This window comes from Astyanax mexicanus, chromosome 5, assembly GCF_023375975.1.
Source record: "Astyanax mexicanus isolate ESR-SI-001 chromosome 5, AstMex3_surface, whole genome shotgun sequence".
Taxonomy (NCBI): Eukaryota; Metazoa; Chordata; class Actinopteri; order Characiformes; family Acestrorhamphidae; genus Astyanax; species Astyanax mexicanus.
The window spans coordinates 6,202,742-6,230,606 of record NC_064412.1 but is presented as its reverse complement, the minus strand read 5'-3'; the positions used below and the strand labels follow the sequence as shown (position 1 = coordinate 6,230,606).

The following is a 27,865-nucleotide window of genomic DNA, read 5'->3' as shown; positions in this document are numbered from 1 at the left end:
ATTTATTTGTTTTATCATTGATTCATCATTGGCTTACAGACAATGAAAACTCAAATATCAGTATCTCAGTGATTTAAATATTATATAAGATCAGTTGGTACTTTTGGCAGTGTGGGCATTGTACCAAGTCCTGCTGGAAAATGAAATCTGCATTTCTATAAAAGTTGTCAGCAGAGGGATTTTCTGAGACCCTTAAAATAGATCACTCTGTGTAGAACAGATTTGATTTAAAAATAAATGAATAAAAGGAAATGATGAGTTTCTTTGATTTCACAAAATTGAAAACCTATGGAATATAATCAAGAGGAAGATGGATGATCACAAGCCATCAAACCAAACTGAACTGCTTTGCTTTTTGCACCAGGAGTAAAGGCAGAAAATTATCCAAAAGCAGTGTGTAAGACTGGTGGAGGAGAACATGATGCCAAGATGCATGATAAAACTGTGATTAAAAAACAGGGTTATTCCACCAAATATAGATTTCTGAACTCTTAAAACTTTATGAATATGAACTTGTTGTTTTCTTTGAATTATTTGAGGTCTGAAAGCTCTGCATCTTTTTATTTTTTTTTCAGCCATTTCTCACTCATTTTCTTTAAATAAATGCTCTTAATGACAATATATATATTTTTTTAATTTGGGAGAAATATTGTCCATAGTTTATAGAATAAAACAACAATGTTCATTTTACTCAAACATAAACTTATGAATAGCAAAATCAGAGAAACTGATTCAGAAACTGAAGTGCTCTCTTTTGGCCGTGTTGATCATCATTGTTTTACAGTAGTGTGCCAAGAAAGAACTCACAGCCTAGTGTAGATCAGAATGCATTTGTTCTCTAATGCATGGCCCCCTTTTGAGCGTGCACTATGTGGGTCAGTGCTTTAAATAGTCTGTGGCAAAAAGCCGGTTCAATATCGGACCGTCGGCTGATGTAACAGAACACAGGGTCGGTCTGAGGGGGATATTGATCTTTAAACAATAGGTCCGATTGCAAAATAATCCTGGTGAACAAAAACAGGGTTTGTTTGGCTTGTTTTTAACAGAGATACTTTACTATTGTTCTAAAACTGAAACAGGCATTATTAATACAGTACAATCTTAAAATTAACACATTTTTACATTATTACCGTGTGTTTATTAGTTTATTGACTTTCTTTATACAGGTTCACTGTATAAAACTGAGATATCAGTAGGGTTAGTGATTAATCATTGACATTATGTTTACTCTTTGATGCTTAGAAAGGCTGCACAGTCCCCTCTACACTGCTACTCTGACTTTCTGGTGGCTATCGTAGGAGTTGAAAGTGTCACTGCGGTACTTTGCTTTCTATTTAAGGCCCCAAGTTACCGGTTACCCCCCTTTAATGTCTAATTTTAGACATTAGAGGGAGAAAAGTTTCCAATTTTAGCCCACTCTTATTCAACAACAGGAACCCAAAGCCAAATAAAGCCTCCGAATAGAGACACAGCCAGCGGATGAGCAGCAATGCCCTCTAGTGATGCTCTACACGCAGTGAAGCATCTTCTAGGTGGGGCCCACACTGCAGCAGCAGCATCCCTGACATCCCTGACGCATTTCACACTCACTCCTCTGGCAGAAGTCTCTATATCACAGCCAGAGCTTAACCATCTGGATGTTTAATATTCTGCAGGCAGCAGCTCGAAGCATGCTGGTCCAGGAATCGCCTCATTTGACTGTAGAGGATACTGTAGTAGTGCGTTTTTTATCCCTGTAATGAAGTTTCTTCTCTTTTCTCACAGTGAATGAAGTGATCAGAAAAGATCTGATCGTTCACCCCAGCGAACAGTGATGACGGACATCTGATGACGTCTCAGAACATCTCAGCCCAAGTCTTCCTCCAGAGGGATTAGAGCCACAGATGCTTTTAAAGACTTTTTTTAGCCCTTTAAAGATTTTATTTAGCCCTAATGTCTGTATAGTACATGTACAGATGCATTTAAAAAAAATCATCAAGAATATAATTGAAAAGTTGCTCTATTTTAGTAATTCATATATTATATAGATGTATTACACACAGGTTGATCTATTTTAAGCGTTTATTTCTTTTATTAGAATAGAAGTGTGGGCAGTGTGCCAAGTCCTGCTGGAAAATGAAATCCGCATCTCCATAAAAGTTGTCAGCAGCAGAGGGAAGCATGAAGTGCTGTAAGATTTTGGGGGAAAACAAAACTGCACTGACTTTAGACTTGATAATAAAACACAGTGGATCTACACCAGCAGATGACATGTCTCTTTATCCAAACCATCACTGATCATCAGTAAATTTTACATTTCATTTAAAGTAAATCAAGGGATCAGAGTCTGGAGGAAGAGTGGAGAGACACACAATCCAAACTGCTCGAGGTCTAGTGTGAAGTTTCCACCAATCAGGGATGGTTTGTTTGGAGAGACATGTCATCTGCTGGTGTTGATCCACTGTGTTTTATTATCAAGTCTAAAGTCAGTGCAGTTTTGTTTTCCTACAAAATTTTACAGCACTTCATGCTTCCCTCTGCTAACAACAACTTTTATGGAGACGAGGATTTTATTTTCCAGCAGGACTTGGCACACTGCCCATACTGCCAAAAGTACCAATTGGTCTTATAAAATATTCAAATATCTGAAATACTGATTTTTGTTTTTTTTTATTGGCTGTTAGTCCTAATTATCAGCAGTAATAGAAATAAAATAGATCACTTTGTGTGTAATACATCTATATAATATATGAGTTTCACATTTTAAGCTGAATTACTGAAATAGAGCAACTTTTCAAAGATTTAAACATTTTTTTTAGATGCACCTGTACGTCTTTATTCATGTCTAAAGGTTTTTAAAGGAGCAGAAAGTAACATTTCCCTGAAACGCTCTTGAACTGTAAGTGATTCATTTGGCGAACAGTCAAAAACTCTTCCAAGAATCAGGGAAAGCACCTTAACTCTAATCTCAGGTCTTCATTTTATTGTAAAATAATTATTTTTATTAAAATTATTGTGATGTTTGACATGTTTTTTAATGACAATTTAAAAGAAAATGCTACTTGCTGGTCCTTTAAAATCTACTGTTTTTCTAATGTGCGAGAGACTTGTTGAGACTTATCAGTTTATTATTGTATTAGTTTAGTTTTTTCCTAATATTTTTATATGACAAATGTTCTCATTCTTAAGACTCTTTTCAAGTCTCCTTTTTTAAGATGTATTTATGATTGTACATTTCAATTAATTTCATTATATTAAAGATTAAAATAAATACTACTTTGCCCTCTGACTCACTTATTACTTTTTTTTTATGTATTTTATTACTCTTATTTTATTATTATTATTAGTGGATGTTGTTTTGCTTGCAGTATATTTAATGGTCTTTTTATTCAATGTTTTACCTTTATATTTTTTTTTGTAAGACATGAAAGCAATTAAGGGACACATTTGAAATTATGCAGTAAACAGTAAAAGAAAAAAGTTTTATTCCTCCACATTAATCCCCTGATCTAAACCTGATGAACTGAGATGGTGATTTGAGGTGATTTAATTGGGATGAGCTGGAGCTTCACAGCGTGAAGTAAAAGCAGCAACTATTGTTCAGCACCTCCAGGAACTCCTTCCTTCAAGACACTGAGAAAACTATTCCAGGTGACTCTCCCTCATGAAGATACTGAGATTAAAATCTCACGAAGAGTCTGCAGATCTGTCCTTTTTGTTTAAGAAATAATTCTACATGTTCCTGTGTATAGACTTCAATATTAAATGTATCACATTGTAAAAAACACAAAAAGAAAGAAAACACATTGATTGAAAATTGCTGTATCCACATATTTGATTGGTACGGTATTAATATAATTTTAAGGTGCCTTAAAAATAGTATTTATGCCCCTTAAACTTTTCCACATTTTTCACATTACAGTCAAAGCATAAATGTATTTTGTCACTTTCAGACCCTGTCCATTACAGTAGACATAATCAATTGTATTTTTCTTTAACATAACACTATTTAAGACCTGTTGTCCATGAGAATAGATCATGAACCAGCCAATAAAGAAGTTTTACAAGCAATTGGTACAGAAGCTCAGCCCCGCCCACTGTACTGAGAAAAAAAAACAGCAGCTTTTATGTGATTTAAAACACTTCAATATAAACAGACGCTTCCAATACAGTGGACATTAAAAATACATTGGATTAAATTTGGAGCTTTGCTTTGTGCATTGCAGACAGAAACCAGCATTTTTATATTTTTCCACAACTGGAACAGAATTCAGGTCTGAAAGGGTTATTGCAATCTTATGTGATGTCCAATCCAAACAGCCAGTAATTGTAATTTGAAAAGAAAATGATTCATAGTTTTCATTTTTTCCCCTTAAATAATGATACTTTATATAACAAACTGTATATAACAAAAGTGAGGACAGCTTGGTTTCCCCTAATAGTGGTGCCTTTACTGACACACTTTTGAAATAGGTGGAGGAAGACAATCATTAACTAACATCTAAACTTTCCATGGCTTTATTTAGAAAAGATCAGATTACTAGTACTTGGGTGTGCGGAATGGAACGAGCCCACAAACAGTTTATTATTTAAAACAATACAGGTATACATTAAAAAAAAAAGAAACATACATGATTTATTAAGTGGCCCTATACACATAATTATAACGATAATACAATTAGAAAAATGAAATTTAAAGGATGTACTTTATGGATGTAGTCAATGAAATTAGTTAATACATGAACTAAAATGTTAGAAAACATTCTGCACTCTTAAAGATAAAGGTGCTTCAAACGGTTCCTTGGGGGATGCCACAGAAAAAACATTAAAAAAATCATTATCAATCGTAAAAGAGATGTTTACCCGGTTAAAGAATCTGTATTTCAAGTGATTAAATAACCTTTTTAAGGTTTAAAAAAAAAAAAAAAAGACACTCGTCCTTATTACAAATTTGGTTCTTTAAATTCTTTTTATATTCTATTGCATGGCTCAAAGAACCATCTGAAGCACCTTCATGTTTAAGAGTGTACTGTAGTGTAATGGTGATACGGGCAGATACGCATTCTAATATGAAATGTTGCAGTGCTGTTCGACAGTCCATGGTTTGATAGTGCATGATGAAGTTCACACAGTTTTACCAGAAACACTCAATTCCACACTGGCTGGCACACTCAGACCAAAACTCCACAGTCTTATCTCTTCTTCTTGCTCTCCTTCTTTGGTTTCTGTCGTATCTGCTGGATCGGGGCCTTTGGCTTTTTGTTTTGTTCAGAAACTTTGGTGTCGACTGGCTCTGCAGTCTCTTCCTGTAATAAAAGAAAAATGAAGTAGGGAAATATTTATTACAGTAGATACAAAAAAACAGATTAAAACTGTATTATAGCTTCATGAGATGAAGAGGAATTACAATCTTGAGTTAAAATCTATCAATCACTGTTCAAATAACAATTTCACAACTGTGAAAGTGAATGAACATCTTGTCTGCATAGCCCCACAACCTTACATACAGAAAGCGGACTGTGTTTTAGGATCAGGGGTGGGCATTATGGCCCTAAAAAAATACCACAATATTTCAGGTTATTTTCGTGATAACTATACTCTTGGTGATATGACAAAACACTGAATTTAGAAAAAAATATTTCAAGAATGCACTACTGCAACAAAATGAAAATGAAATTTTATTACTGCATACGATATGATATGGCACACCCCTAACTGAGATATTAAAAAATACAAGAATTTTATCAGATTTGTAACAGAAGTCAATGATCCAGAATATCATGATACTAATAATAATGCACTTCAAATATCTCCATATATCCAGGATTAAAGTAAAATAAATGATACAGGACAGATATAATCTGTTCTTTAGTAGATATATAATGGGAAATGAGAACAGTCTGAATTTTAATTTTCTTAAAAACAGTAGTACCCTGATGTGATAATTAGGGGTGGGTGATATGGCACAATATTTATATTGAGTATAATATTGTTCATTGTATTATTGCATATGATACAATGACACACCCCTACTTATATAAATGGACATTTAAATAATAATAATAATAATAATAATAATAATAATAATAATAATAATAATAATGTCAGGGTCTGGTTTTTATTCCAAATTCATTTTATATCTTTTTAAAGAAGTTGCTGCATGATCATTTATAGGACAGAATAGAAAATTCACATAAAAATATAGCAAACATTACCCAGACAGCAAAAAGAACTGGATTTTAAGGATTAATGTTGAATCACAATAATATTTCCATCACTAATGTGCACACCGATTTTATGGTTTTATATGTATAGTTTGTATTAAACTTTACTTACATTAAATATATATTAAAACTTGTTTGTATTATATTCGTATAGCCTGTACAGTGTTGGTTTTGCAGTGACGAAAGAGAAATAATAATTATTAATATTATTATTTGTGGGAAGCGTCTTTCACCTATATAACCAGTCAAGTTTGGAAACACCTTTTCACTCAATGTTCCTTTTTTATATCTTTTATTTATTTTCTACATAGTAGAATAATATTAAGGGGGGGCATATGGAATTATATATCAAACAAAACGTATTAACTGTAGTTCAGCAAGATGCTGAGAAAACTATTCCAGGTGACTCTCAGTGACCTCATGAAGACACTGAGATTAAAATAAGAGTGTGCAGATCGGTCCTCAAAAGTGCTACTTAACATAATGTAAAGTATAAAACATATACTGGTTTGTTTACCACTGTATAGCTTTAATGGGTGATTCTCACGAAGACCTTCACATTAACATAAAAAAGTTTTTCACCACATTGCAGCATTTTTTCAAGTTGAGAAGCTAAAATAGAATGTGTATTTTACTATATTGATTATTTTTTCATATATTTTTTTTTAAATAGAATTTTATTATCATTTGAATCTGATATGATCCAGAATAATTCTCATTACCGTTACAGTAAATGACGAAGCTAGATCAACGGTTCAAAACTTTTTTTGATGATTAATTTCATATTTCCACAACAAATTCCATCAACTTAACAGCACAGTCCTTGACAATTACTTTGATCTTTTTTATTTATTTATTTATAGTTAAGCAACTCTCATTACCGATACAACATTTGTAAAATATGTTTTAATTTTTTAATTAATGGAAATTATTTTTGAATATGTTTGATCAAAAACTCATGTGGACAACAGGTGAGGGATGTACTATAATAAAATGAAGGAAAGTTATGATAAGATGTGAAACATTTAAAAAAAAAATAACATTTTAGATCCATAACGGTAATGAGAACACAATTAAACGGTAATGAGAATAAATGTAACGGTAATGAAACTTAGTTAACCCTTGTGTGGTGTTCGGGTCTGTGGGACCCGTTTTCATTTTTCATCAAATGAAACTGAAAAAAAATATTTTTTCTAACTCAAACTCATTGGCATTGGCTCATTTTTTTGTGAAAAACATACATAAAAACACATTTTTGATAAACACACACTGTACACATATTTACATTTGTAAATTTGAAACTAAACAAATTTTCTTCTCATATCTTGAGTTTAATTCATTTTCTTTTACATTTTATTAAAAAACTACTAAAAAAAAGAGTAGCACTTTTTGAAAGAAATGTAACATAAGAAAGGTAAAGGGCAAATATTAACCATATAAGCTGTTTATATTGCTTGCAATTTAGGTGAAGCGAGCATGTGTAAAGCATTTTAATGTAAAATTGCTTAATTTTGCTGAATTAAATACAAGTAACAAAGTAAACGAGTAGCAAAAATATGAACACCAAACAAGGGTTAAGGCAATTGTATAACAAACCATGGAACCAGAAAAACAAGCAAATCTCAAGAAACTCTAGCCTTGGCTGCTGCCTTCTTGCGTTCAATCTCTGTCAGTCTTCAAAAAATGAATATAATCATTAGACTAATCAAAAGAGTATAAACATCAATGACATTGTTATATATATATATATATATATATATATATATATATATTTTTTTTTTTTTATATATAGTAAATAGTAGACTGTTATGTACTACATAAATAGTGGAAAATCCACCTGCATGTAAGCTACTTTTTCCATCAGAAAGTAAAAATCACACGAAAATAATTATAATTACAACCATCATCTATATATATATTTATAATTACCAAAAATGATAAATATATATATATATATATATATATATATATATATATATAATGAATTACCATAAATGATCAAATAAACTCTGTTAAATGACTCTTTTAGCAGTCTTACATAAGAATCTCATTACCAGCTCAATGGTTCTTATTACAGTTATGGCCCTCACAATGCATGGTAATGAGAATATTGAGTAACGGTAATGAGATGCTCTTGGCTAATTTCACAAATAACTTAAAATGCTAATATGCTAACAACCTATAACTTTGCCAGATGTCAAAGCCTTATATTGTGATAATATTCATGAAATAATTTATTTTTATATTTTTTAAAGTAATGAGTATTAAACCATAACGGTAATGATAATAGACAGTGTAACTGAGGACAGTTTTAGCAATATTAACACAGATTTCTCAAAGGGAGAGAAGAGTGACCAACTGACCTTATCTCCATTTTGAAGCTTGTCTCTGAAGTGATGCATCATGGGATAGCTGATCAATTTAAAGGCACAGTGTAATTTTTATAGGGGGGGTAAAATCATGAAACGGTAATGAGAAAAAAATTGTTCGGACACAGATATTTTGTTTAAAATCAAGTACATTTTTTTGTTCAACACAAAAAATGTTTATATCATGTATAAATATAGATATTTTAAATGACTTCACCCTATTTTATTGATTCGATATGCTTAGTACTTTTAATATGGTTTAACTTAAAATTAGAAAGAAGGGATACGGACACATAACGGTAATGAGAATTTCCATATATTTTTGATTTAATTTATATAAAAATAATTTTATATGATGATGAAAACAATTGATCCATACAGTACTCCCTATTCACTTTACACACAATATCAGAGTTTTTATGAATTAAGTATTGATTTTAAAAAAATTGTCATGGACATGTTCCCTGCAGCTTCATGAGAATCACCCATATATAGTCTTCAATATTAAATGTAATTAAATGTATTAAATGTAAAAAAGAATCATGAAAAAGAAAGAAAATACATTAAATAAGAAAGAGGAGTTTCCATATTTTTGACTGGTGCTGTAAAAGCATTAAACGTGAGAGTGTAGAAGAGCTCAACTTAACCATTCAAAACATTCTTAAAATAAAAATTGAGGTTAGAATTTCAACATTAACCGATGTTGCCTATGACGCAGGCTTAAATAAAGGTTATTTTAAGGTTGGTTTTCCATCATCAACCTTAAAAAGAGGTGATGCAACCAAAGCACCGCTGACTGTACCTGCTCATGGCTCTTGGATGTGGGGATAATAATGGCTAAAATGCAGATAAGCTGGAAAATAGCTCCAAGAAAGAGGCCATAACGCAGGACACTCTCAAAGAAGGTGGGCTCAGGAACCTCGGGTGGGGAGAGGTCCAGGTCTCCTGACATGATGTTTATCTGTAGGCAGAGAAATCCTAGAATTTAAACAATAGAGTTTAAAGAATAGAGTTTAAACAATCTGTGACTTGAGAACAGTGAAATAATACAGAGGTAAATGCTAATTATACAACAGGGTGCAAACTACTCTATAGTAATAACCCCATCTTTCTTAAATACAGTGTATTGCCGTCTGTAAATCACTCACATGAAGATATTAAGATTAAATTTACCAACCCACCTTTAATGCTGCTGAAATCAGGGAGAAGATGCGTTTTTTTAGGCACTTTCGACTTCTGCTTTTAAGGTGGAATGGATTATTCAAACAAGACTCCAGGTTTAGTTTATGTGGACTGCACAACATAAGCAGAAATGTATAAACCTCAAAGCATTCAACATCAATTACAGGATCAATGTAACATGTGCCTTTTTAAGGTGGAAGGGACGGATGGGAATTTTTTTTTAAGGTGGAAGGGGTATCGTTTTTTTTTTGTTTAGGGTGGATGGGAAATAGGTTATTAGAGTGAATGGTAAATAGATTTAAATGTGAAAGGAAACCATGTTTAAAGGTGGAAGGGAAATTGGGAAAAGTAAAATTGGGAAAAAGACCAAGAAAACTGACAAATGTAAAGTAGCAGTAATTAAGGTGGAATTGTAAAATTGCAGTATTTAACTGGGAATGGAAAAGCAGCATTTGAGGGGGAATGGCAAACTAGCAGCATTTAAGGAGGAATGGAAAACTAGCAGCGCATTTAAGGAGGAATGGAAAACTAGCAGCGCATTTAAGGAGGAATGGTAAAGTAGCAGCATTTAGGCGAAATGACAAAGTAGCAGCATTTAAGGTAGAATGGCAAAGTAGCAGCATTTAAAAAGGAATGGTAAAGTATCAGAATTTAAGGAGGAATTGTAAAGTAGCTGCATTTAGGCTGCAATGGAAAATTCGAACAATCTAACATCTTCATGTGAGTGATTTACTAAAGGAATACAGTATATTTAAGAAAGCTATTTAGCAGCTACTTACACAGATTCGTTTTGTGCTACCTTAATGAAGGCGAAGGCAACGTTACCTATAATATAACGCTAAGTAAGTTAAATGCTCATTATACACCACAGCAGGAATCACCGCACACACACACAAACTGTTTACTACATAAATACAAACATCAGAATCATCTACTTACTGACCTGAAGCAGTTATCCACAGCCCGGAGTCTCCTGTATCAGTTTAATATGGATAAATACAGAGTTTAGCTGATAATTTAGCTCGACATGTCCCTTTGTTTCCCTCTGGCTCTGCGGTTTAACACGGAGACAGAGGAAGAGAGAAGATCCACACTGCCCCCCGCAGGCCGGGAGCGCACACTGCAGCACCATACTCACACTTACTCATTCTCACACTTACTCATACTCACTCACTTACATTCACACTTACGCTTACTTATACTCACACTGACTTACTCACACTCAATTACGCTTACTTATACTCACACTGACTTACTCACACTCACTTACGCTTACTTATACTCACACTGACTTACTCATACTCACACTTACTCATACTCACTCACTTACATTCACACTTACGCTTACTTATACTCACACTGACTTACTCACACTCACTTACGCTTACTTATACTCACACTGACTTACTCACACTCACTCTTATACTTACTTACACTCACACTGACTTACACTCACTTACGCTTACTTATACTCACACTGACTTACTCACACTCACTTACGCTTACTTATACTCACACTGACTTACTCACACTCACACTTACCTATACTCACACTGACTTACTCACACTCACACTTACGCTTACTTATACTCATACTGACTTACTCACACTCACACTTACGCTTACTTATACTCACACTGACTTACTCACACTCACTTACACTTACTTATACTCACACTGACTTACTCACACTCACTTACGCTTACTTATACTCACACTGACTTACTCACACTCACACTTATGCTTACCTATACTCACACTGACTTACTCACACTCACACTCACACTTACTTATACTCACACTGACTTACTCACACTCACACTTACGCTTACCTATACTCACACTGACTTACTCACACTCACACTCACACTTACTTATACTCACACTGACTTACTCACACTCACACTTACGCTTACCTATACTCACACTGACTTACTCACACTCACACTTATGCTTACTTATACTCACACTGACTTACTCACACTCACACTTACGCTTACTTATACTCACACTGACTTACTCACACTCACTTATGCTTACTTATACTCACACTGACTTACTCACACTCACACTTACGCTTACCTATACTCACACTGACTTACTCACACTCACACTTATGCTTACTTATACTCACACTGACTTACTCACACTCACTTATGCTTACTTATACTCACACTGACTTACTCACACTCACACTTACCTATACTCACACTGATTTACTCACACTCACACTTACGCTTACTTATACTCACACTGACTTACTCACACTTACGCTTACTTATACTCACACTGACTTACTCACACTCACTTACGCTTACTTATACTCACACTGACTTACTCACACTCACTCTTATACTTACTTATACTCACACTGACTTACTCACACTCACTTACGCTTACTTATACTCACACTGACTTACTCACACTCACACTTACGCTTACTTATACTCACACTGACTTACTCACACTCACACTTATGCTTACTTATACTCACACTGACTTACTCACACTCACTTACGCTTACTTATACTCACACTGACTTACTCAAACTCACACTTATGCATACTTATACTCACACTGACTTACTCACTCACACTTACGCTTACTTATACTCACACTGACTTACTCACGCTTACTCTCACTCACTCACTTATATTCATACTCACACTCACTCACACTTACTTATACTCACACTGACTTACTCACACTCACTCTCACACACACACTCACTTATACTCACTCATACTCACACTCACACTTACTCATACTCATACTGACTTACTCCCGCTTACTCTCACTCACACTCACTTATACTCATACTCACACTCACTCACACTTACTCATACTCACACTGACTTACACTCACTCTCACTCACTCAAACTTACTCATACTCATTCACACTTACTCATACTCATACTTAACACGGAGACAGAAGAAGAGAGAAGATCCACACTGCCCCTCGCAGGCCGGGAGCGCACACTGCAGCACCATACTCACACTTACTCATACTCACACTTACTCATACTCACTCACTTACATTCACACTTACACTTACTTATACTCACACTGACTTACTCACACTCATTTACGCTTACTTATACTCACACTGACTTACTCACACTCACACTTATGCTTACTTATACTCACACTGACTTACTCACACTCACGCTTACTTATACTCACACTGACTTACTCACACTCACACTTATGCTTACTTATACTCACACTGACTTACTCACACTCACACTTATGCTTACTTATACTCACACTGACTTACTCACACTCACTTACGCTTACTTATACTCACACTGACTTACTCACACTCACTTACGCTTACTTATACTCACACTGACTTACTCACACTCACACTTATGCTTACTTATACTCACACTGACTTACTCACACTCACTTACGCTTACTTATACTCACACTGACTTACTCACACTCACTTACGCTTACTTATACTCACACTGACTTACTCACACTCACACTTACGCTTACTTATACTCACACTGACTTACTCACACTCACTTACTTATACTCACACTGACTTACTCACACTCACTTACGCTTACTTATACTCACACTGATTTACTCACACTCACACTTACGCTTACTTATACTCACACTGGCTTACTCACACTCACACTTACGCTTACCTATACTCACACTGACTTACTCACACTCACTTACGCTTACTTATACTCACACTGACTTACTCACACTCACTTACGCTTACTTATACTCACACTGACTTACTCACACTCACACTTACGCTTACTTATACTCACACTGACTTACTCACACTCACACTTACGCTTACCTATACTCACTGACTTACTCACACTCACACTTACGCTTACTTATACTCACACTGACTTACTCACACTCACTTACGCTTACTTATACTCACACTGACTTACTCACACTCACACTTACGCTTACTTATACTCACACTGACTTACTCACACTCACTTACGCTTACTTATACTCACACTGACTTACTCACACTCACACTTATGCTTACTTATACTCACACTGACTTACTCACACTCACACTTATGCTTACTTATACTCACACTGACTTACTCACACTCACTTACGCTTACTTATACTCACACTGACTTACTCACACTCACACTTATGCTTACTTATACTCACACTGACTTACTCACACTCACACTTATGCTTACTTTTACTCACACTGACTTACTCACACTCACTAACGCTTACTTATACTCACACTGACTTACTCACACTCACTTACGCTTACTTATACTCACACTGACTTACTCACACTCACACTTACGCTTACTTATACTCACACTGACTTACTCACACTCACACTTACGCTTACTTATACTCACACTGACTTACTCACACTCACTTACGCTTACTTATACTCACACTGACTTACTCACACTCACACTTACGCTTACCTATACTCACACTGACTTACTCACACTCACACTTACGCTTACTTATACTCACACTGACTTACTCACACTCACTTACGCTTACTTATACTCACACTGACTTACTCACACTCACACTTACGCTTACTTATACTCACACTGACTTACTCACGCTTACTCTCACTCACTCACTTATACTCATACTCACACTCACTCACACTTACTTATACTCACACTGACTTACTCACACTCACTCTCACACACACTCACTTATACTCACTCATACTCACACTCACACTTACTCATACTCATACTGACTTACTCCCGCTTACTCTCACTCACACTCACTTATACTCATACTCACACTCACTCACACTTACTCATACTCACACTGACTTACACTCACTCTCACTCACTCAAACTTACTCATACTCATTCACACTTACTCATACTCATACTGGCTTACTCACACTCACTCTCACTCACTCACACTCTCTCACACTATATTTTAATTAGGTACACATGTCCAATTGCTCATTAACGCAAATGACTTGTTAATGCCAGAGGTCAGAACGGCAACAGTAACTCAAATAAACACTCGTTACCACCAAGGCCTGCAAAAGAGCATCTCTGAACATCAGCACAACACATCGAACCTGAGGCTACAATTCACACAGGATCACCAAAATTAAACAATAGAAGATTGGAAAAACGTTACCTGCTCTGATGAGTCTCTGATGATTTCTGCTGTGACATTCAGATTGTAGGGTCAGAATTTGGCATCAACAACATGAAAGCATGGATCCATCCTGCCTTATATCAACAGCTGGTTCAGGCTGCTGGTGGTGCTGAAATGGTCTGGGGGAGATTTTCCTGTGCCACTTTGGGCCCATTAGAACCAATTGAGCATCGTGTCAATGCCACAGCCTACCTGAGTATTGTTGCTGACAATGGTGTACCTAATAATATGTATTATATGTGTGTATGTTTGTATTGTAAATGTATTAAGTCTATGCCAGTTTTTATATTAATTCATTTGGTCCTCAGCTCATTTGTAATACTATGAAATACATATGAATTCACACCTTCAAATGAATGTTGATTCAATATCAGAAATCCAGTATTAACCAATGATGTAGGCAATGTGATGAAAGGTTGTTTTTTTTCACGATTAACCTTAAAAGAAGTAATGCAACAACAGCAACAAAAAAAACATAATGTTTATTCAATGTTCTTTGCTATCAGGGCATCCAGGGCTTGAGTCCCATAAGCCCCCCTGTTCCATCATTAATTTTAATGCTGTTTCTTGACATTTAATGCTGTTGCTATGCCTAGTGACCCTACAGTAAAGTATAGTGTAATAGATAATAACTTCACAGCAGGATAACATGTTCAATAATTTCACACACACAAACAAAAACAATAAACACTGTGTTTAGGATCCAGTTTAAGTGCTGTCACTGCACTGCTGCCTAAAGAAAGGGTGTTTAACTGCCTCTGCTTTAATCAGCTTCTAATCAGCTTCCTCAGGTGCTGTTAATTATTCTGTCTCTTCCTTTTGTGCTGTGGATTAATTCTGGTAATTAACAGCATTGGCAGAGTCTTACTGTAGCATAGTCAGTAACTAAAAGAAACTACCCAGCAAATCTCCACCAGGCTAAAAACAGCATTTGAGTAGGAAAACAAGCCAGCAGTGTTCAGAGTTACGTTATTCAGGAACTTTACTAACAGCCACAGCAGAAACTGTGAGTTTATGATCTGCCTGAGGCGCATAATCCAGAAAAATACACTGCCTGCCACTCTGATTGGACACAGTGGCTATCTGGGTGCATCAAATAATGGCTGTGACATATTTGCAAATTGGAAGTGATTAAAAGTGAGTCAGTGTAGTATCCTGACATCCCTAGCAATAACAAGAAATAGAAAAATGCATGACCGTACAGAAAACACTGCATGCTAAAAATATATAAAGACAAATTGAAAAAATTAAGAGAACACTTAAAAATGATAAGTTTCTTTGATTTTACCAAATTGAAAACCTCTAGAATAAAATCAAGAGGAAGATGGAGGATCAAAAGCCATCAAACCAAACTGAACTGCTTGAATTTTGGCACCAGGAGTGGCTTAAAGTTATTCAAAAGCAGTGTGCAAGACTGGTGGAGGAGAACATGATGCCAAGATGCATGAAAACTGAAATATTTAAAAAAAAAAAGTCTGAACTCTTTAATAAAATGTTATAAGATTCTCTGCATTATTTGAGATCTGAAGCATCAGCCATTTCTTATTTTCTGCTAATAAAGTATATATATTTTTATTTGGAATTTGGAAAAAAATGTCCGTAGTTTATAGAACAAAACAACAATTTTCATTTTACTCAAACATATACCTATAAATCAGAGAAACTGAGTCAAAAACTGAAGTGGTCTCTTAATATTTTCTAAAGCTGTACATACAGTGCTAGTCAAAAGCTTGGACACACCTTATCTCCTTCAGCGTGTTTTCTTTCTTTTCATGATTTTTTACATTGTAAATTTAATATTGAAGACTATATTAAATCTATACAGGAACACATGTGGCATTATTCTGTAAACAAAACATGTTAAACACACCAGAATCTGTTTTATACTTTAGATTCTTCTAAGTATCACATTTATATTTGGAGGTGCTGAACAATAGCTGCTGCTTTTCCTTCACGCTGTGAAGCTCCAGCTCATCCCAATTAAATCACCTCAAATCACCATCTCAGTTCATCAGTTTTAGATCAGGAGATTAATGTGGAGGAATAACACTTTTCAATGTGTACTATGTAATTCCAAATATGTCCCTTAATTGTTTTTTTTTATGTATTTAATATTAATCTACAATGTAGAAAATATGTTAAATAAAGAAATAATAAAAAAATGAATGAAAAGGTGTGTACAAAATGTTGACTAGCACTATATATATATATATTTTTTATTATTCGTGAAGGCATTTAAAACAAATGATCTTATGGTTGGTACATGGTTATTCATTTAAAGGGCTCAATTTTACAAATCACACAACAATTAAGCAGACTTGAAGTAGGTTCATTAGACAAATAGGTACCATTTTAATATAAGGTTCCTTTATAAAGGGTTTATACATAGTTTATGTAGGAGTTTATTAATGTTATTAATTAGGTTATAAATATGTTATGTTGTTTGCCAAATAGTGATTTTACATACATTTATATATTCTGTTAAAGCTCAGATCTTTCTAAATGCTTATCTTACTTTGTCTCTTCCATCAGTCAGCAGACGATATTAACATATTGTCATTGGCCAATGAAAAACAGGTATCTCAAAAGCAGCTAATTTACAGGCGAGAGAAAAAACCTTCTAAACTTTCAATGGGAGTCAATGTAAAAACAGTTTATTTCAGGTCATTTTGGAGAATTTCTATTGGTCTGTTCATTGGTGTGTTCACATTATGTATTAATCTAAAAATCGACAAAAATGGAGATACTTTTTTTTTTATTGGACAGCAACAATATCTGTTAATAACATATCTGTTATTAACTTTAACTACACATATTTATCACTTATCTAATAATCATAGCGTGGTGTATAATTAACATTAAATAACATAAAATAACATTAAATAACTAAACTGACCTTCTTTATTATTTTATTAGATATGTAAATGCTGACTGTAGGAGACATTTAATGTGTTGTAACTACTTATTAATGGTTTGTAAAGTATTTACCACCTATTTATTAAACATTAATAAACTTTCTCTCATACTATTTATAAACCCTTTATAAATGAGCCTTATTTTAAAATAGTACCGACAAAAAATAATATCAATAAATCAGAGAGATGCACACATCACACATCAATATTTAAAAGGCATTTATTTTATTTTATATGATTAGCTAGTTGGTAAAACCAGTGGATGGATCTGCATGTAACATTTTTTTTTTTTTTTTTTTTTTTGCAGTGGTTGGTATCAGTTAATGTTTTTTTTTTTTTTTTGACATTTCAGGTTTGCAGGATGGCAATAAGCTAAATTAAGCTACGGGAGTAGCAAAGGCTTATTTTCCAGTGGCAAATGTGTTCCTCTGTAAGAGAAGGTAAAGCATGCCAAAGCATCCACAAAAGGAATCACTGATACAGGTACCTCTACACGAGACGAAAAAGGGAAGAGGGCGAGCAGTTCAGTTCTTTGGGAGAAAATAGTCTTTACTCGGTGCCACGGTGAAGAAGATGAGCGCTGGGGGAAGAGTGTTAGGTTCATGTTAGTAAAGCAGCAGCAGTGTCGGCAGTATTGCGTCGGCAAAAGGTCTCTGCGGTTGACGTGGTTCTGACGGGTGGTGGAATCGAATGTCTGGAACTGGGGAATGGGGCCAGTCGCTGGCGTCCACAGTGTCCCAGGGAAGACTGGGATTTTGTTGTCTGCTTGGCAGGGGAGCAAAGAGCCTCTGCAGCTTTTTCAATTATGGTCACAGAAGAAGAAACATGGAGACATTATTTCTTTTGATTCTGCATTGGTCCTATAGCAACGTAGGCTCACGACACACACAAGAAGAAGCAGTCCTAAGCAGCAGCATTAAAAAGTCCAAGGCAGCCTGAAAAGAACTATAAAAAGAAATTATAAATGCACACGACATGTAGGAGCAGCCGTACCAGAGACCAAACACTCGGACTGTGACCTCAAACCTTTGACGCCTCAAAAAAATTCAAAAACAACATGTAAAAAATAAAATAAAATAAAAATTAATACTCAGAAACATTGCACATTGTAGACCAACATCTTGGAAACGTATTAAATGCACAAAATCGATGTTTCTAATAGTCAAACAGATAGAGTTAGATTGCTGGGTTGGACAAGCTTCACAGAATGATTAGGACAATTTAGCTTTAGCTTATATGTATGTAATTGACTATTCACTGTTGATATACATTTATAGATATAGATAATAATATATCATGTATTTTGCGGTAATGTAACTGTTATGTAACCAGTGTTAGCATGGTGGATGTGGTCTTTATAAAGTCTTTAAAGGCAACTTGGCACAAGCCTCTTATGCCAAGTCTTATGTTCACTATGTCAGATTAAGCAGTTATCTTCGTTTCGTGTTGTACTCGGGGAACTGGCAATGCTACATGTTAGTCATCGACCAATCATAGTCCACGTCCTTGTGTGAGTTCATAGGTCATCACAGGGGAGGAGCATACTAGAGACAATCATGGCTAGAGAAGCACTTTGCATGATGGTAGCGCTTTTGTGCTCAGAAAAAAATGCAAAAAGAAGAGAAAGAAGCGACTGTGGGCTCATTCCTGGGTTCCTGGGTGACCCAAAGAGAACATCACAGATTTTGTGTAACTGTTACTCCAGAGAGAATTTGAGGTATGGTAAAGATGTAGCTACTTTAACTAGGTCTCAGTGCCTGTAAACAGAATATCTCACGGATGAAGTAGATTATCAGATTATTGTTAGAGGATTCTTCTGTTTCCCTGTCCAGCAAACTGCAGGAGTACCGCCCTGCTTTCTTTTTTACCATGTTTACATCTGTGCGGGGGTTGGGGGTGGTAGGGGTTTAGTGGGTGGTTGTGGTGTGGGGGCTTCCTCACTAGCACTATGATTCTCCTCTGCTTTCCACACAATCAGCAAGCTGATTGGCTCTTTTTGTTGAAGGGCGGGACTTAGCATTACAAAAAATCACATTGATTCAGCATTTAGTGAATTAATAAGATCTCTGATGTGGCATAATTGAACGAATGTTGGACTAATGTTACCTAGATTAATGGCTATTGTGTAACAGAGCTAACTAATGTTAGCTGATGGTGTGTAATTGATCTGTATTTTATGTAGCAGAGCTGATATATCTATCGAAAAACATTAGTTAAATAATTAAAGTAAAGTATGCCAATGTAAAATACTTATGAATTGTATGTTTTGCCATTCTGTAAAGCTTGCTAAAACCAACAACAGCTGGCCTGTATTCTTGTCGTTATAATAATTTCATGAGGAAAAAAAGAAAGAAAAAAACATTAGATTTAATTATATTAACAGTAGGCTAATCAGCTAATCAGAGCATTTTTCCTGTAATGACAGACATTAAACAGCATCATTAAAAAAAGAAAACAAAGGATCACAACATTACATAACAGGCTTTAAATATAACATTTTTGATTTTAATCATTTATAATTATACACATTCTTTTGAACAGGTGATACATCATCCATTAGCCATCTGGCCAACCATCCAAGAAAAAAAAAACACCCAAACAGACCTTAATGAGTGTTTTCTGCCTCGTCTTTACGCTCACACACACTCAAACACACACAAAAGAGACACACACACGCGCAGGCATACATTGACGTAGACACACATTGCATAATAAAATCATGCCACTGTTACTTGTGGGTCACTAGATTCGTAATAAACTACTAATCGTCATTTTTTGCAAGCATTACAGTGATTCATTAATGAGAACGAGAAATCAATTCGTTTTTATGATTAAACTGATGAAAAAGTTAGCCTAGGACGAGTGCACTGATACTTCCTTTGTTTGCGTTACATATGTGTGTGTGTGTATGTGTGTGTGTGTGTGTGTGTGTGTGAGTCCTGTCTCTTGGTGAACAAAGCTGGGTGTCCCCAAAGCATCTTATCTTAAATACGAGTCTTAAGTGGTCGAGCGAGCATCAGACTGAACACTCTCTCTCTCTCTCTCTCTTTACCAGTTCAGTCTTAAGATTAAGAAGCTTTTGGGGAAACTCTTCTTTTATGTTCATTTAAAGAGATAAAACATTTTTCTGCCTTTTAACAGACAGTATTTTATTTTTTACAGTGAAATGTGTCTATTATTTGCATCCTTTTTCTAAAGGAACAACATATGTATTTTTTTTTATATCTCTAGTAACCACTGAGGTGTGTATATTGTAAGGATTGTGAATTAGAGTCTCATATATGGCTTCTGACTAGGGTTTTTACTCCTTAGCTGAAGTAAAAAGAGACCCAGAACTGAAAAATAATATTGGTAACACTTTTTATGAATGTCATCTGTATTAGATGCTATAAACATATTTATAACACCTTATAATGCATTCAAAAAGCATTATAAACAGTTTATAGCTGTGTTTATTATGCATTTTAAAATGTGATTATTATTAATCATCGGCTGTGTTTAAAATATGATATATGTCGATAACAAGAACCTCAACAAAGCTATGACTACTATAAATATTATAATAGCTTTTATTAATGTATAATGTATTATAATGTGTCATTGTACACTCTAGGTAAAGTGACACATGTCCGTCATGGAAATAAAGTACTAATAGTAACAGAAATATGATCTATTTTATATTTTAACCCAGATGTGAAACATATTACAATCACAGCTTATTATGTATTATAATCACAATTTACCACACATAATAAACATGTCTATAATGTGTTGTACGTTTAGATGCCTTATGAATGCATTATAATGTGTTATGAATACCAGTATGTTTATAGAGTGTAATAGAGATGACATTCATAGAAAGTGTTATCATAATATCACTAGGCTTAAACAAACAGTAAAAACACACACATATTAACACATGAACACAGTCTGAACAATAACAAAAACACACATAACAGCACATAAAAAAAGACATATATGAAGGACAGACGTTACTTGAAGGCTCACTTCATAGGGATTTCATAACACAAGCATAGGCACTGAATAACTGTTTTATAAAGCAATACTTATGAACTTTTATGAAGTAAATAACATTGCACTGACATATAAGCCCTATCTTTCTTTATTATAATGGCACTGTTTCAGGTGTAACACTGTAATGAAGCATCATTACCACTGCTACACCTACTACTGGATGTTATAGTATTGTTGTAGATGCCTCATTGATTCCCTTGAATAGTGAGAAAAAAGTGTTTAAAACACTTTCTGCCAACTAGAAATATACAGAACTGATTTAGGTAAGTGTTCATAAACAGGCATAACCTTGGGAACAATACTTGGGAACAAAGCTTCATAACTGGATGTGTTATAACTGGAACAAATGCTCTTGACTTTAGTATTAAGCTACTACTTACAACACATTATGTGGTCTTGTGGTCACTGTCACAGCCTGTTCTTAAAAAAAAACCATTATAATATTATTGAGAGTAACAGTGAATAGCAAATACTGTATTTATTTAATATTTAAATTAAATAAATACAATATTTCCTCAATAATAAGTCTTCTTTTTCGGAGGACTATTTAAGTCTTTAATTTTATTGGTTATTCATTTAGTAAGGACAGGGACATGAGCACACAAAAAACTTACAAAAGAAAAAGAAAAAAGGAGGAAGAAAAAAAAATAAAGAAGTAGATAAAAGGAAGGAAAAAAACAAAAAACAAAAAATATATATTAAATGGACATAGGTAAGGATAGAAAAGAAGTTTACATGTTGTTAGAGAGTAATTTAGTCATTATTGGGAGAGAAGGAAAAAAGTACAAATTAATAATTAATGGAGAATAAAAAAAATACATTCCTAAATAATAAATGATAATTGTTGCTTTGATATGTTGAGATGTGAAACACATCTGTTTAGCTGCGCTTTCCACACTGTTAACATTGCTTTTTGTTCTTAATTTTTCATTACTTGAATACTATTTTAATTATAATGTCTTGTATTTTCTTTTCCGTTTTTTTTTTTTAACATTGTTCTTAAATTACAATTTATAATTTCTCTTTGTTTTAATTTTGTTTTATCCATCCTTTATTCTTATTTTATTATTTTATTTCCATTTTTATTGTTGCATGTTTTTTTTTATTTGACTAATTCTCTTTGTATTTTCTAATTTGTAAAGCACTTTGAATGAATGTTGTGTATGAAAGGTGCTATTTAAAAAAAAAACTTGCCTTGCCTTGTTTTGCCTTAATACGTATTTTTGTAAGTGTCTGTGTGTGTGTTCGTTTTATGCTTCTATTCTCAATGCATTTACAGTGTTATAAACTCTCTATGAAGGGAGCCTTCAAATAATGACACAAATTATTACACAAATTACAAATAAAACCACAAATAAAAGTTTTGACTTTCTGACTGAGTACAGATTAGAATGGACACACAAGCTTGCAGTAGCGCTCCTCAAATCCAGGCAATAAAAGTAACCTGAAAGACTCTTACTATTAATAATATAGCTCTAAATTTACATTCAGTCCTACACCCGTTCTGGGGGATTTTTAATAAAATGTGCAGTCAGTGCATTTTTCCCTCTACGTTTTATTATCAAAATGACAAGTGCCACACACATACACACAATATAATTCTGCTCTATCTTCAGAACATGCTTCTATGTACATCGAGTTGTAGGTACATGCTGTATTAACAAAGTTTGATCAATGCATATATGTACAGAGCACAGTTAGAGGGGTATGAGGAAAGAAGTGCACACAGATGGACTGGATTAAATGCTGCCTTAAATCACCTTAGTCATTTTCTAAGTCCTTCCAGCATGAACCAATGGAGAGGGGACGACGAGCGTCCGTCTCGTCTCCACTGAACTGTGTCCCTTTGTGTTCAACATCTGTTGTTACTTTGGCATTTCAAAGAGTGATAGACTATTGGATGGCGTTGGTGCTTGAATGGGTTCGAATGAGCGCAGATACATTTGCTTTAAACAAGGCAGTGAACTAACCAGAGGTATTAAAATATACTGTAGGTGTGAATCATTGCATTTAAAGCAATGTAACAAAGATGGAACGATGGAAGATGGATTAGAAGCTTCCAAAGGGTACACACCAAAACCAACAGATGGCAATAAGACTGCGCCAGTTGCTCTATAGTGTAAATGAGCTCTGTTGAAATGGGTATTGGTAGTGAGTGTGAGCGATGCCAGTGTCCATGTTTGGCACAGTAATATAATGTGTACTATAATAAACATTAATATAATCTCTCTTTTTTTTTTACATTACGTTCTCCTCTGATGAATAAAACTCTACAGAACAATGCAACATTATAATATATCTCATAACAATACGACTCATTATTAATATCATGTATTACGTAGCTCATAACAGTGTATAAACAGAGCTGTAAATCGCTCCACAAAATCACAGCCCTGAATCTTCGTCTGAATCTCAGCATCTCAATAAACAGAAGGATCAACTCTTCTTACATGTACCTTAAAAAAAATCAAGTCTGAAGGTTCAAGTCAATTCCAGCAGCCCGAAGGGTTTTCTTACACTTTGTAAACAATTTCATTTTTCGTCTTAGTAGCTTCACCTGGGAAATATGCATGAAATACATCTATATATATGTATATATATGTGTCCAAACATAAGTGAAAATATGATGAAGTGAAGATACCATAAGTGGTTGTTGATTAGAAACATATTATTATTATTATTATTATTATTATTATTATTATTATTATTATTATTATTATAGTGTTCATACATACTGTATACATTTTGAGACACATTAAACAAATGTAGACAAAGGTGAGAATGTTTTTAATAGGATGTTTATCAGTGTCATGAGTTTTGTGAGAGTTTATACCTTAATCATAAATTAATTCATATAATAAATATTCATTCAGGCACTCTGAGCCAGCTCATAGAGCCAGTATGAGTGGCCGTTAAGCCTCAAAGGCTTACTAGGCTACTGTACTGTACTGCACTAGGTAGGATTTCCTTGATTATTAAACTTTTTAAAGAAGTAAAATTACAGCTTGAAACTCACTGCAGCGCTGCATTGAGGTGTAATAGGAGGAATAGCGGTGCTCTCGTGTCTGTGCCGGAGCTCCTCTGAGCTCAAACCAGACTCTGTAAGTTTTCCGATGCGACCGCGACCAACGCTCGCAAGAACTGCGACCTGCTTTCCGACCTTTAGTTCTAACAGTTCTACAAGGACTACTGGTTCATTCTTTACAAACAAACATGCAGACACTCTGGCAGAAGCTGGAAAGAGACTGAATATGTCTGTGAAAGCCAGAAATTAAGAAAGAGAAACTAATCAGCCTGAAACATTTATTACACTCTGCAACTGTAGGGGGAGCCCACGAGCACAAAATCTCAATCCTACCTAGTGGAGCTTTAAGTGGACAGTTCATGTTTGTACATTCAATACACTCAATAACGTGACATTTACTCAAGACATTTATAACATTTAACAACTTAATATGAGGTCTGGAAACAGCTGATACACCAGCGTTTATCTGGTATTTAACTAGAACTGTTAGATCAATGTTAAATTATTGAATGTTGGATGGAGAAGAATGCTATATTTTGAATATACTGTATGTGCCACTGTGACGGATGAATGTGTTCAGGTAGTCTGATTTTAAGCACTTTCTTACTCATTGCAGCTGCCCTTCGTTAATAGTAATAGTGTATTCACATGCAATAGCATTTTTTTTTTTTATCAAATCGGTTTATTGGGATGACTATAGTGGTGAAAATGGAATGGAATGTGATGTTTGTGGCCTCCATCAGATGCAGAGATCCCTGTACTGCTGCTAGAGCATGGGACGCCAATCTGAAAAACTGCTTTGGGACTTTGAGACAAACAAGACAACGTGGTCTTCTCCAACCCTCCGACTCTCCTCGCTTCTACTGGTGAACATTTTTGTTTTTTTATGACGCTACATGGTGAAAAGGTTATATGGAGACATGGGGTTTTCATCACATTCAGCAAATGTTGGTAACTTTTTCAAGTAGCTTATTCTGGATACTCATTGTGGTTAATCTGGTGTAGATGTGAAGAAGCTCGGGGGTTCATGCAGTGGTGGCCGGGTCAGGTGGATGGGTTGGGAGGGAGGGGGAGTGGTTAGTTGGTTAGTCAGGTTGTAGAGAGGTGGGAAGGGGTTACTTCTTGGCGAAAAGACCAGCCAGCGTGGCGTCTATGTCCTCTTCCTCTTTGAGGGTGTGCCACTGGGCGATGGGGCGTCGGGGGTTGGCCAGCATGTCAGACCAGTGTTTCAGCTCCGTTCCTGAGGCCTTGCTTCCGATGAAGAGCTTCCCGATGGCGTCATTCTTACCGATCTTGTCGTAATCAAAGACGGTGACCACCACAAGGATTTTCTAGGTGAGCAACAACAAACAGACGTCATGAGGATTGAGTCAAAAATGCGTATTTTGTAGGCGCACATTTCTACACAAGTACACAATACAATACACCAAACAGACATTATCAACAGCATCACCACTGATTAATTAATTTAAAAAGCAAAAAAAAAAACATCTCTAAAACATCAGGCATCAGTTCTTGTTTATTTTTTTGGAATACAGTGTTTAATTAATGTTTTGGCTGATTGGTGTATAATAGCGCAAAAATATACATTTTATTTTCCTACACTGTAAATGAACATTGAAGTTATGAACAAACTCATATACAGGGGTTAGACAATGAAACTGAAACACCTGGTTTTAGACCACAGTAATTTATTGTGGTGACGGACAGTTCTGGTGGAAACAGGAGAGTTGAGGTGCACATTGAATTCTGCCGTGATTTGATCAGCCGTGGTTTTATGTTTTTTGGATACAATCCGGGTTAGCACCCGAACATCCCTTTCAGACAGCTTCCTCTTACAGCATCCACAGTTAATCCTGTTGGATGTGGTTGGTCCTTCTTGGTGGTATGCTGACATTACCCTGGATACCGTGGCTATTGATGCATCACAAAGACTTGCTGTCTTGGTCACAGATGCTCCAGCAAGACGTGCACCAACAATTTGTCCTCTTTTGAACTCTGGTATGTCACCCATAATGTTGTGTGCATTGCAATATTTTGAGCAGAACTGTGCTCTTACCCTGCTAATTGAACCTTCACACTTTGCTCTTACTGGTGCAATGTGCAATTAATGAAGATTGACCACCAGGCTGCTCCAATTTAGCCATGAAACCTCCCACACTCAAATTACAGGTGTTTTAGTTTCATTGTCCAACCCCTGTATAATCATGTAGTAACTTAAAAGTTTTAAACAAACCAAAATAATCTAAAGAACTATTGCTCCTCCTTTCCTGAGTAGGTCCTGATAAGTACCAGTTTCATCATAATGTAAGTTTTTGAAATTTTCAGATTAACTGATCTTCATTCCTTAAAATATATTTTTCTTTACTTAGTTGAGTAGTTCTTGTTTATCATAATCTGAATTAGAACTGGATTAATCTGGATTACTTAAATAGAGCTATTCACTGTATACCTGTAACTCTACCTCTTCACTACTTTACAACTGATGCTCTCAAACACATTAAGAGGCAAGAAATTCAAGTAATTAACTCTTGATGAGTTCAGCACAGCTGTTAACTGAAAGCCTGAATTCCAGGTGACTCTACCTCATAAAGCTGAAACTCTTTAATTGGTCTAAAATAAAATATTGAACTCCAAAAGTTACAAAGACAATTTGAATTTGATTAGTTTCTAAATTTTATAAGAAAACTGCAGTTCCTGCAGAAACTGAGTGTGGTTGCTGTGGTGCTTCATAATTGGTTGCTATGGTGTCTCTGCATGTTGCTAAGGTGTTGCTAAAACGTTGCTAGGTGGTTGATAAGGTGTTGATATGCTGTATGTGTTGGTTGCTATGTTGTTACTAAGTGGTAGTAAGGTGGCTGTTAAGGTGTTGCTATGGTGTCGGTGGCAGTTATTATGTTGTTGCTAAGTAGTTGCTAGGTGGTTGTGCAATGTGCAAACACGTCACTTTTGACCAATAGCTAGTTTAAGAGCTTCTAGAA

General features: G+C 34.9%; 3 protein-coding genes and 1 long non-coding RNA gene across 8 annotated transcripts in view; 1 reads left to right on the top strand and 3 right to left on the bottom strand.

Annotated features, from left to right (window-relative positions):
* The window catches only part of LOC103034389 (nuclear factor of activated T-cells, cytoplasmic 2), a 40,617-nt gene extending 38,226 nt beyond the window's left edge, over positions 1-2,391 (top strand). Inside the window, exon 10 of the mRNA XM_022675581.2 lies at positions 1,765-2,391. Coding sequence (XP_022531302.2) covers positions 1,765-1,814 — 50 coding nt within the window. The 3' untranslated portion in view covers positions 1,815-2,391. The remainder of the gene's footprint in view (positions 1-1,764) is intronic.
* A 2,090-nt stretch (positions 2,392-4,481) lies between these two features.
* On the bottom strand, positions 4,482-10,840 carry manbal (mannosidase beta like). Of its 3 annotated transcripts, XM_049479523.1 has the most exons (4): positions 10,698-10,840; positions 9,375-9,533; positions 8,567-8,615; positions 5,213-5,285 (listed from the first exon to the last, which is right to left on the bottom strand). In XM_049479523.1, exons 2-3 carry the CDS (start codon positions 9,522-9,524, stop codon positions 8,568-8,570), a joined length of 198 nt encoding a protein of 65 aa, XP_049335480.1. In that variant the 5' UTR covers positions 9,525-9,533; positions 10,698-10,840; the 3' UTR covers positions 5,213-5,285; position 8,567. The 3 variants fall into 3 exon arrangements, with proteins under 3 accessions (XP_022531299.1, XP_022531300.1, XP_049335480.1); XM_022675578.2 differs by lacking the exon at positions 8,567-8,615 and having other exon boundaries at positions 4,482-5,285; positions 10,698-10,839; XM_022675579.2 differs by lacking the exon at positions 8,567-8,615 and having other exon boundaries at positions 4,482-5,285; positions 10,694-10,826.
* A 7,190-nt stretch (positions 10,841-18,030) lies between these two features.
* Positions 18,031-27,865, bottom strand: part of LOC103026829 (synaptotagmin-2) — a 94,399-nt gene continuing 84,564 nt past the window's right edge. For all 3 annotated transcript variants that reach the window (XM_049479493.1, XM_049479495.1, XM_049479494.1), the window contains exon 9: positions 18,031-26,215. In XM_049479493.1, coding sequence (XP_049335450.1) covers positions 26,000-26,215 — 216 coding nt within the window. In that variant the 3' untranslated portion in view covers positions 18,031-25,999. The remainder of the gene's footprint in view (positions 26,216-27,865) is intronic.
* The window catches only part of LOC125802218 (uncharacterized), a 59,181-nt gene continuing 49,346 nt past the window's right edge, over positions 18,031-27,865 (bottom strand). The window contains exon 2 of the long non-coding RNA XR_007439235.1: positions 18,031-25,019. This is a non-coding gene — a long non-coding RNA (uncharacterized LOC125802218). The remainder of the gene's footprint in view (positions 25,020-27,865) is intronic.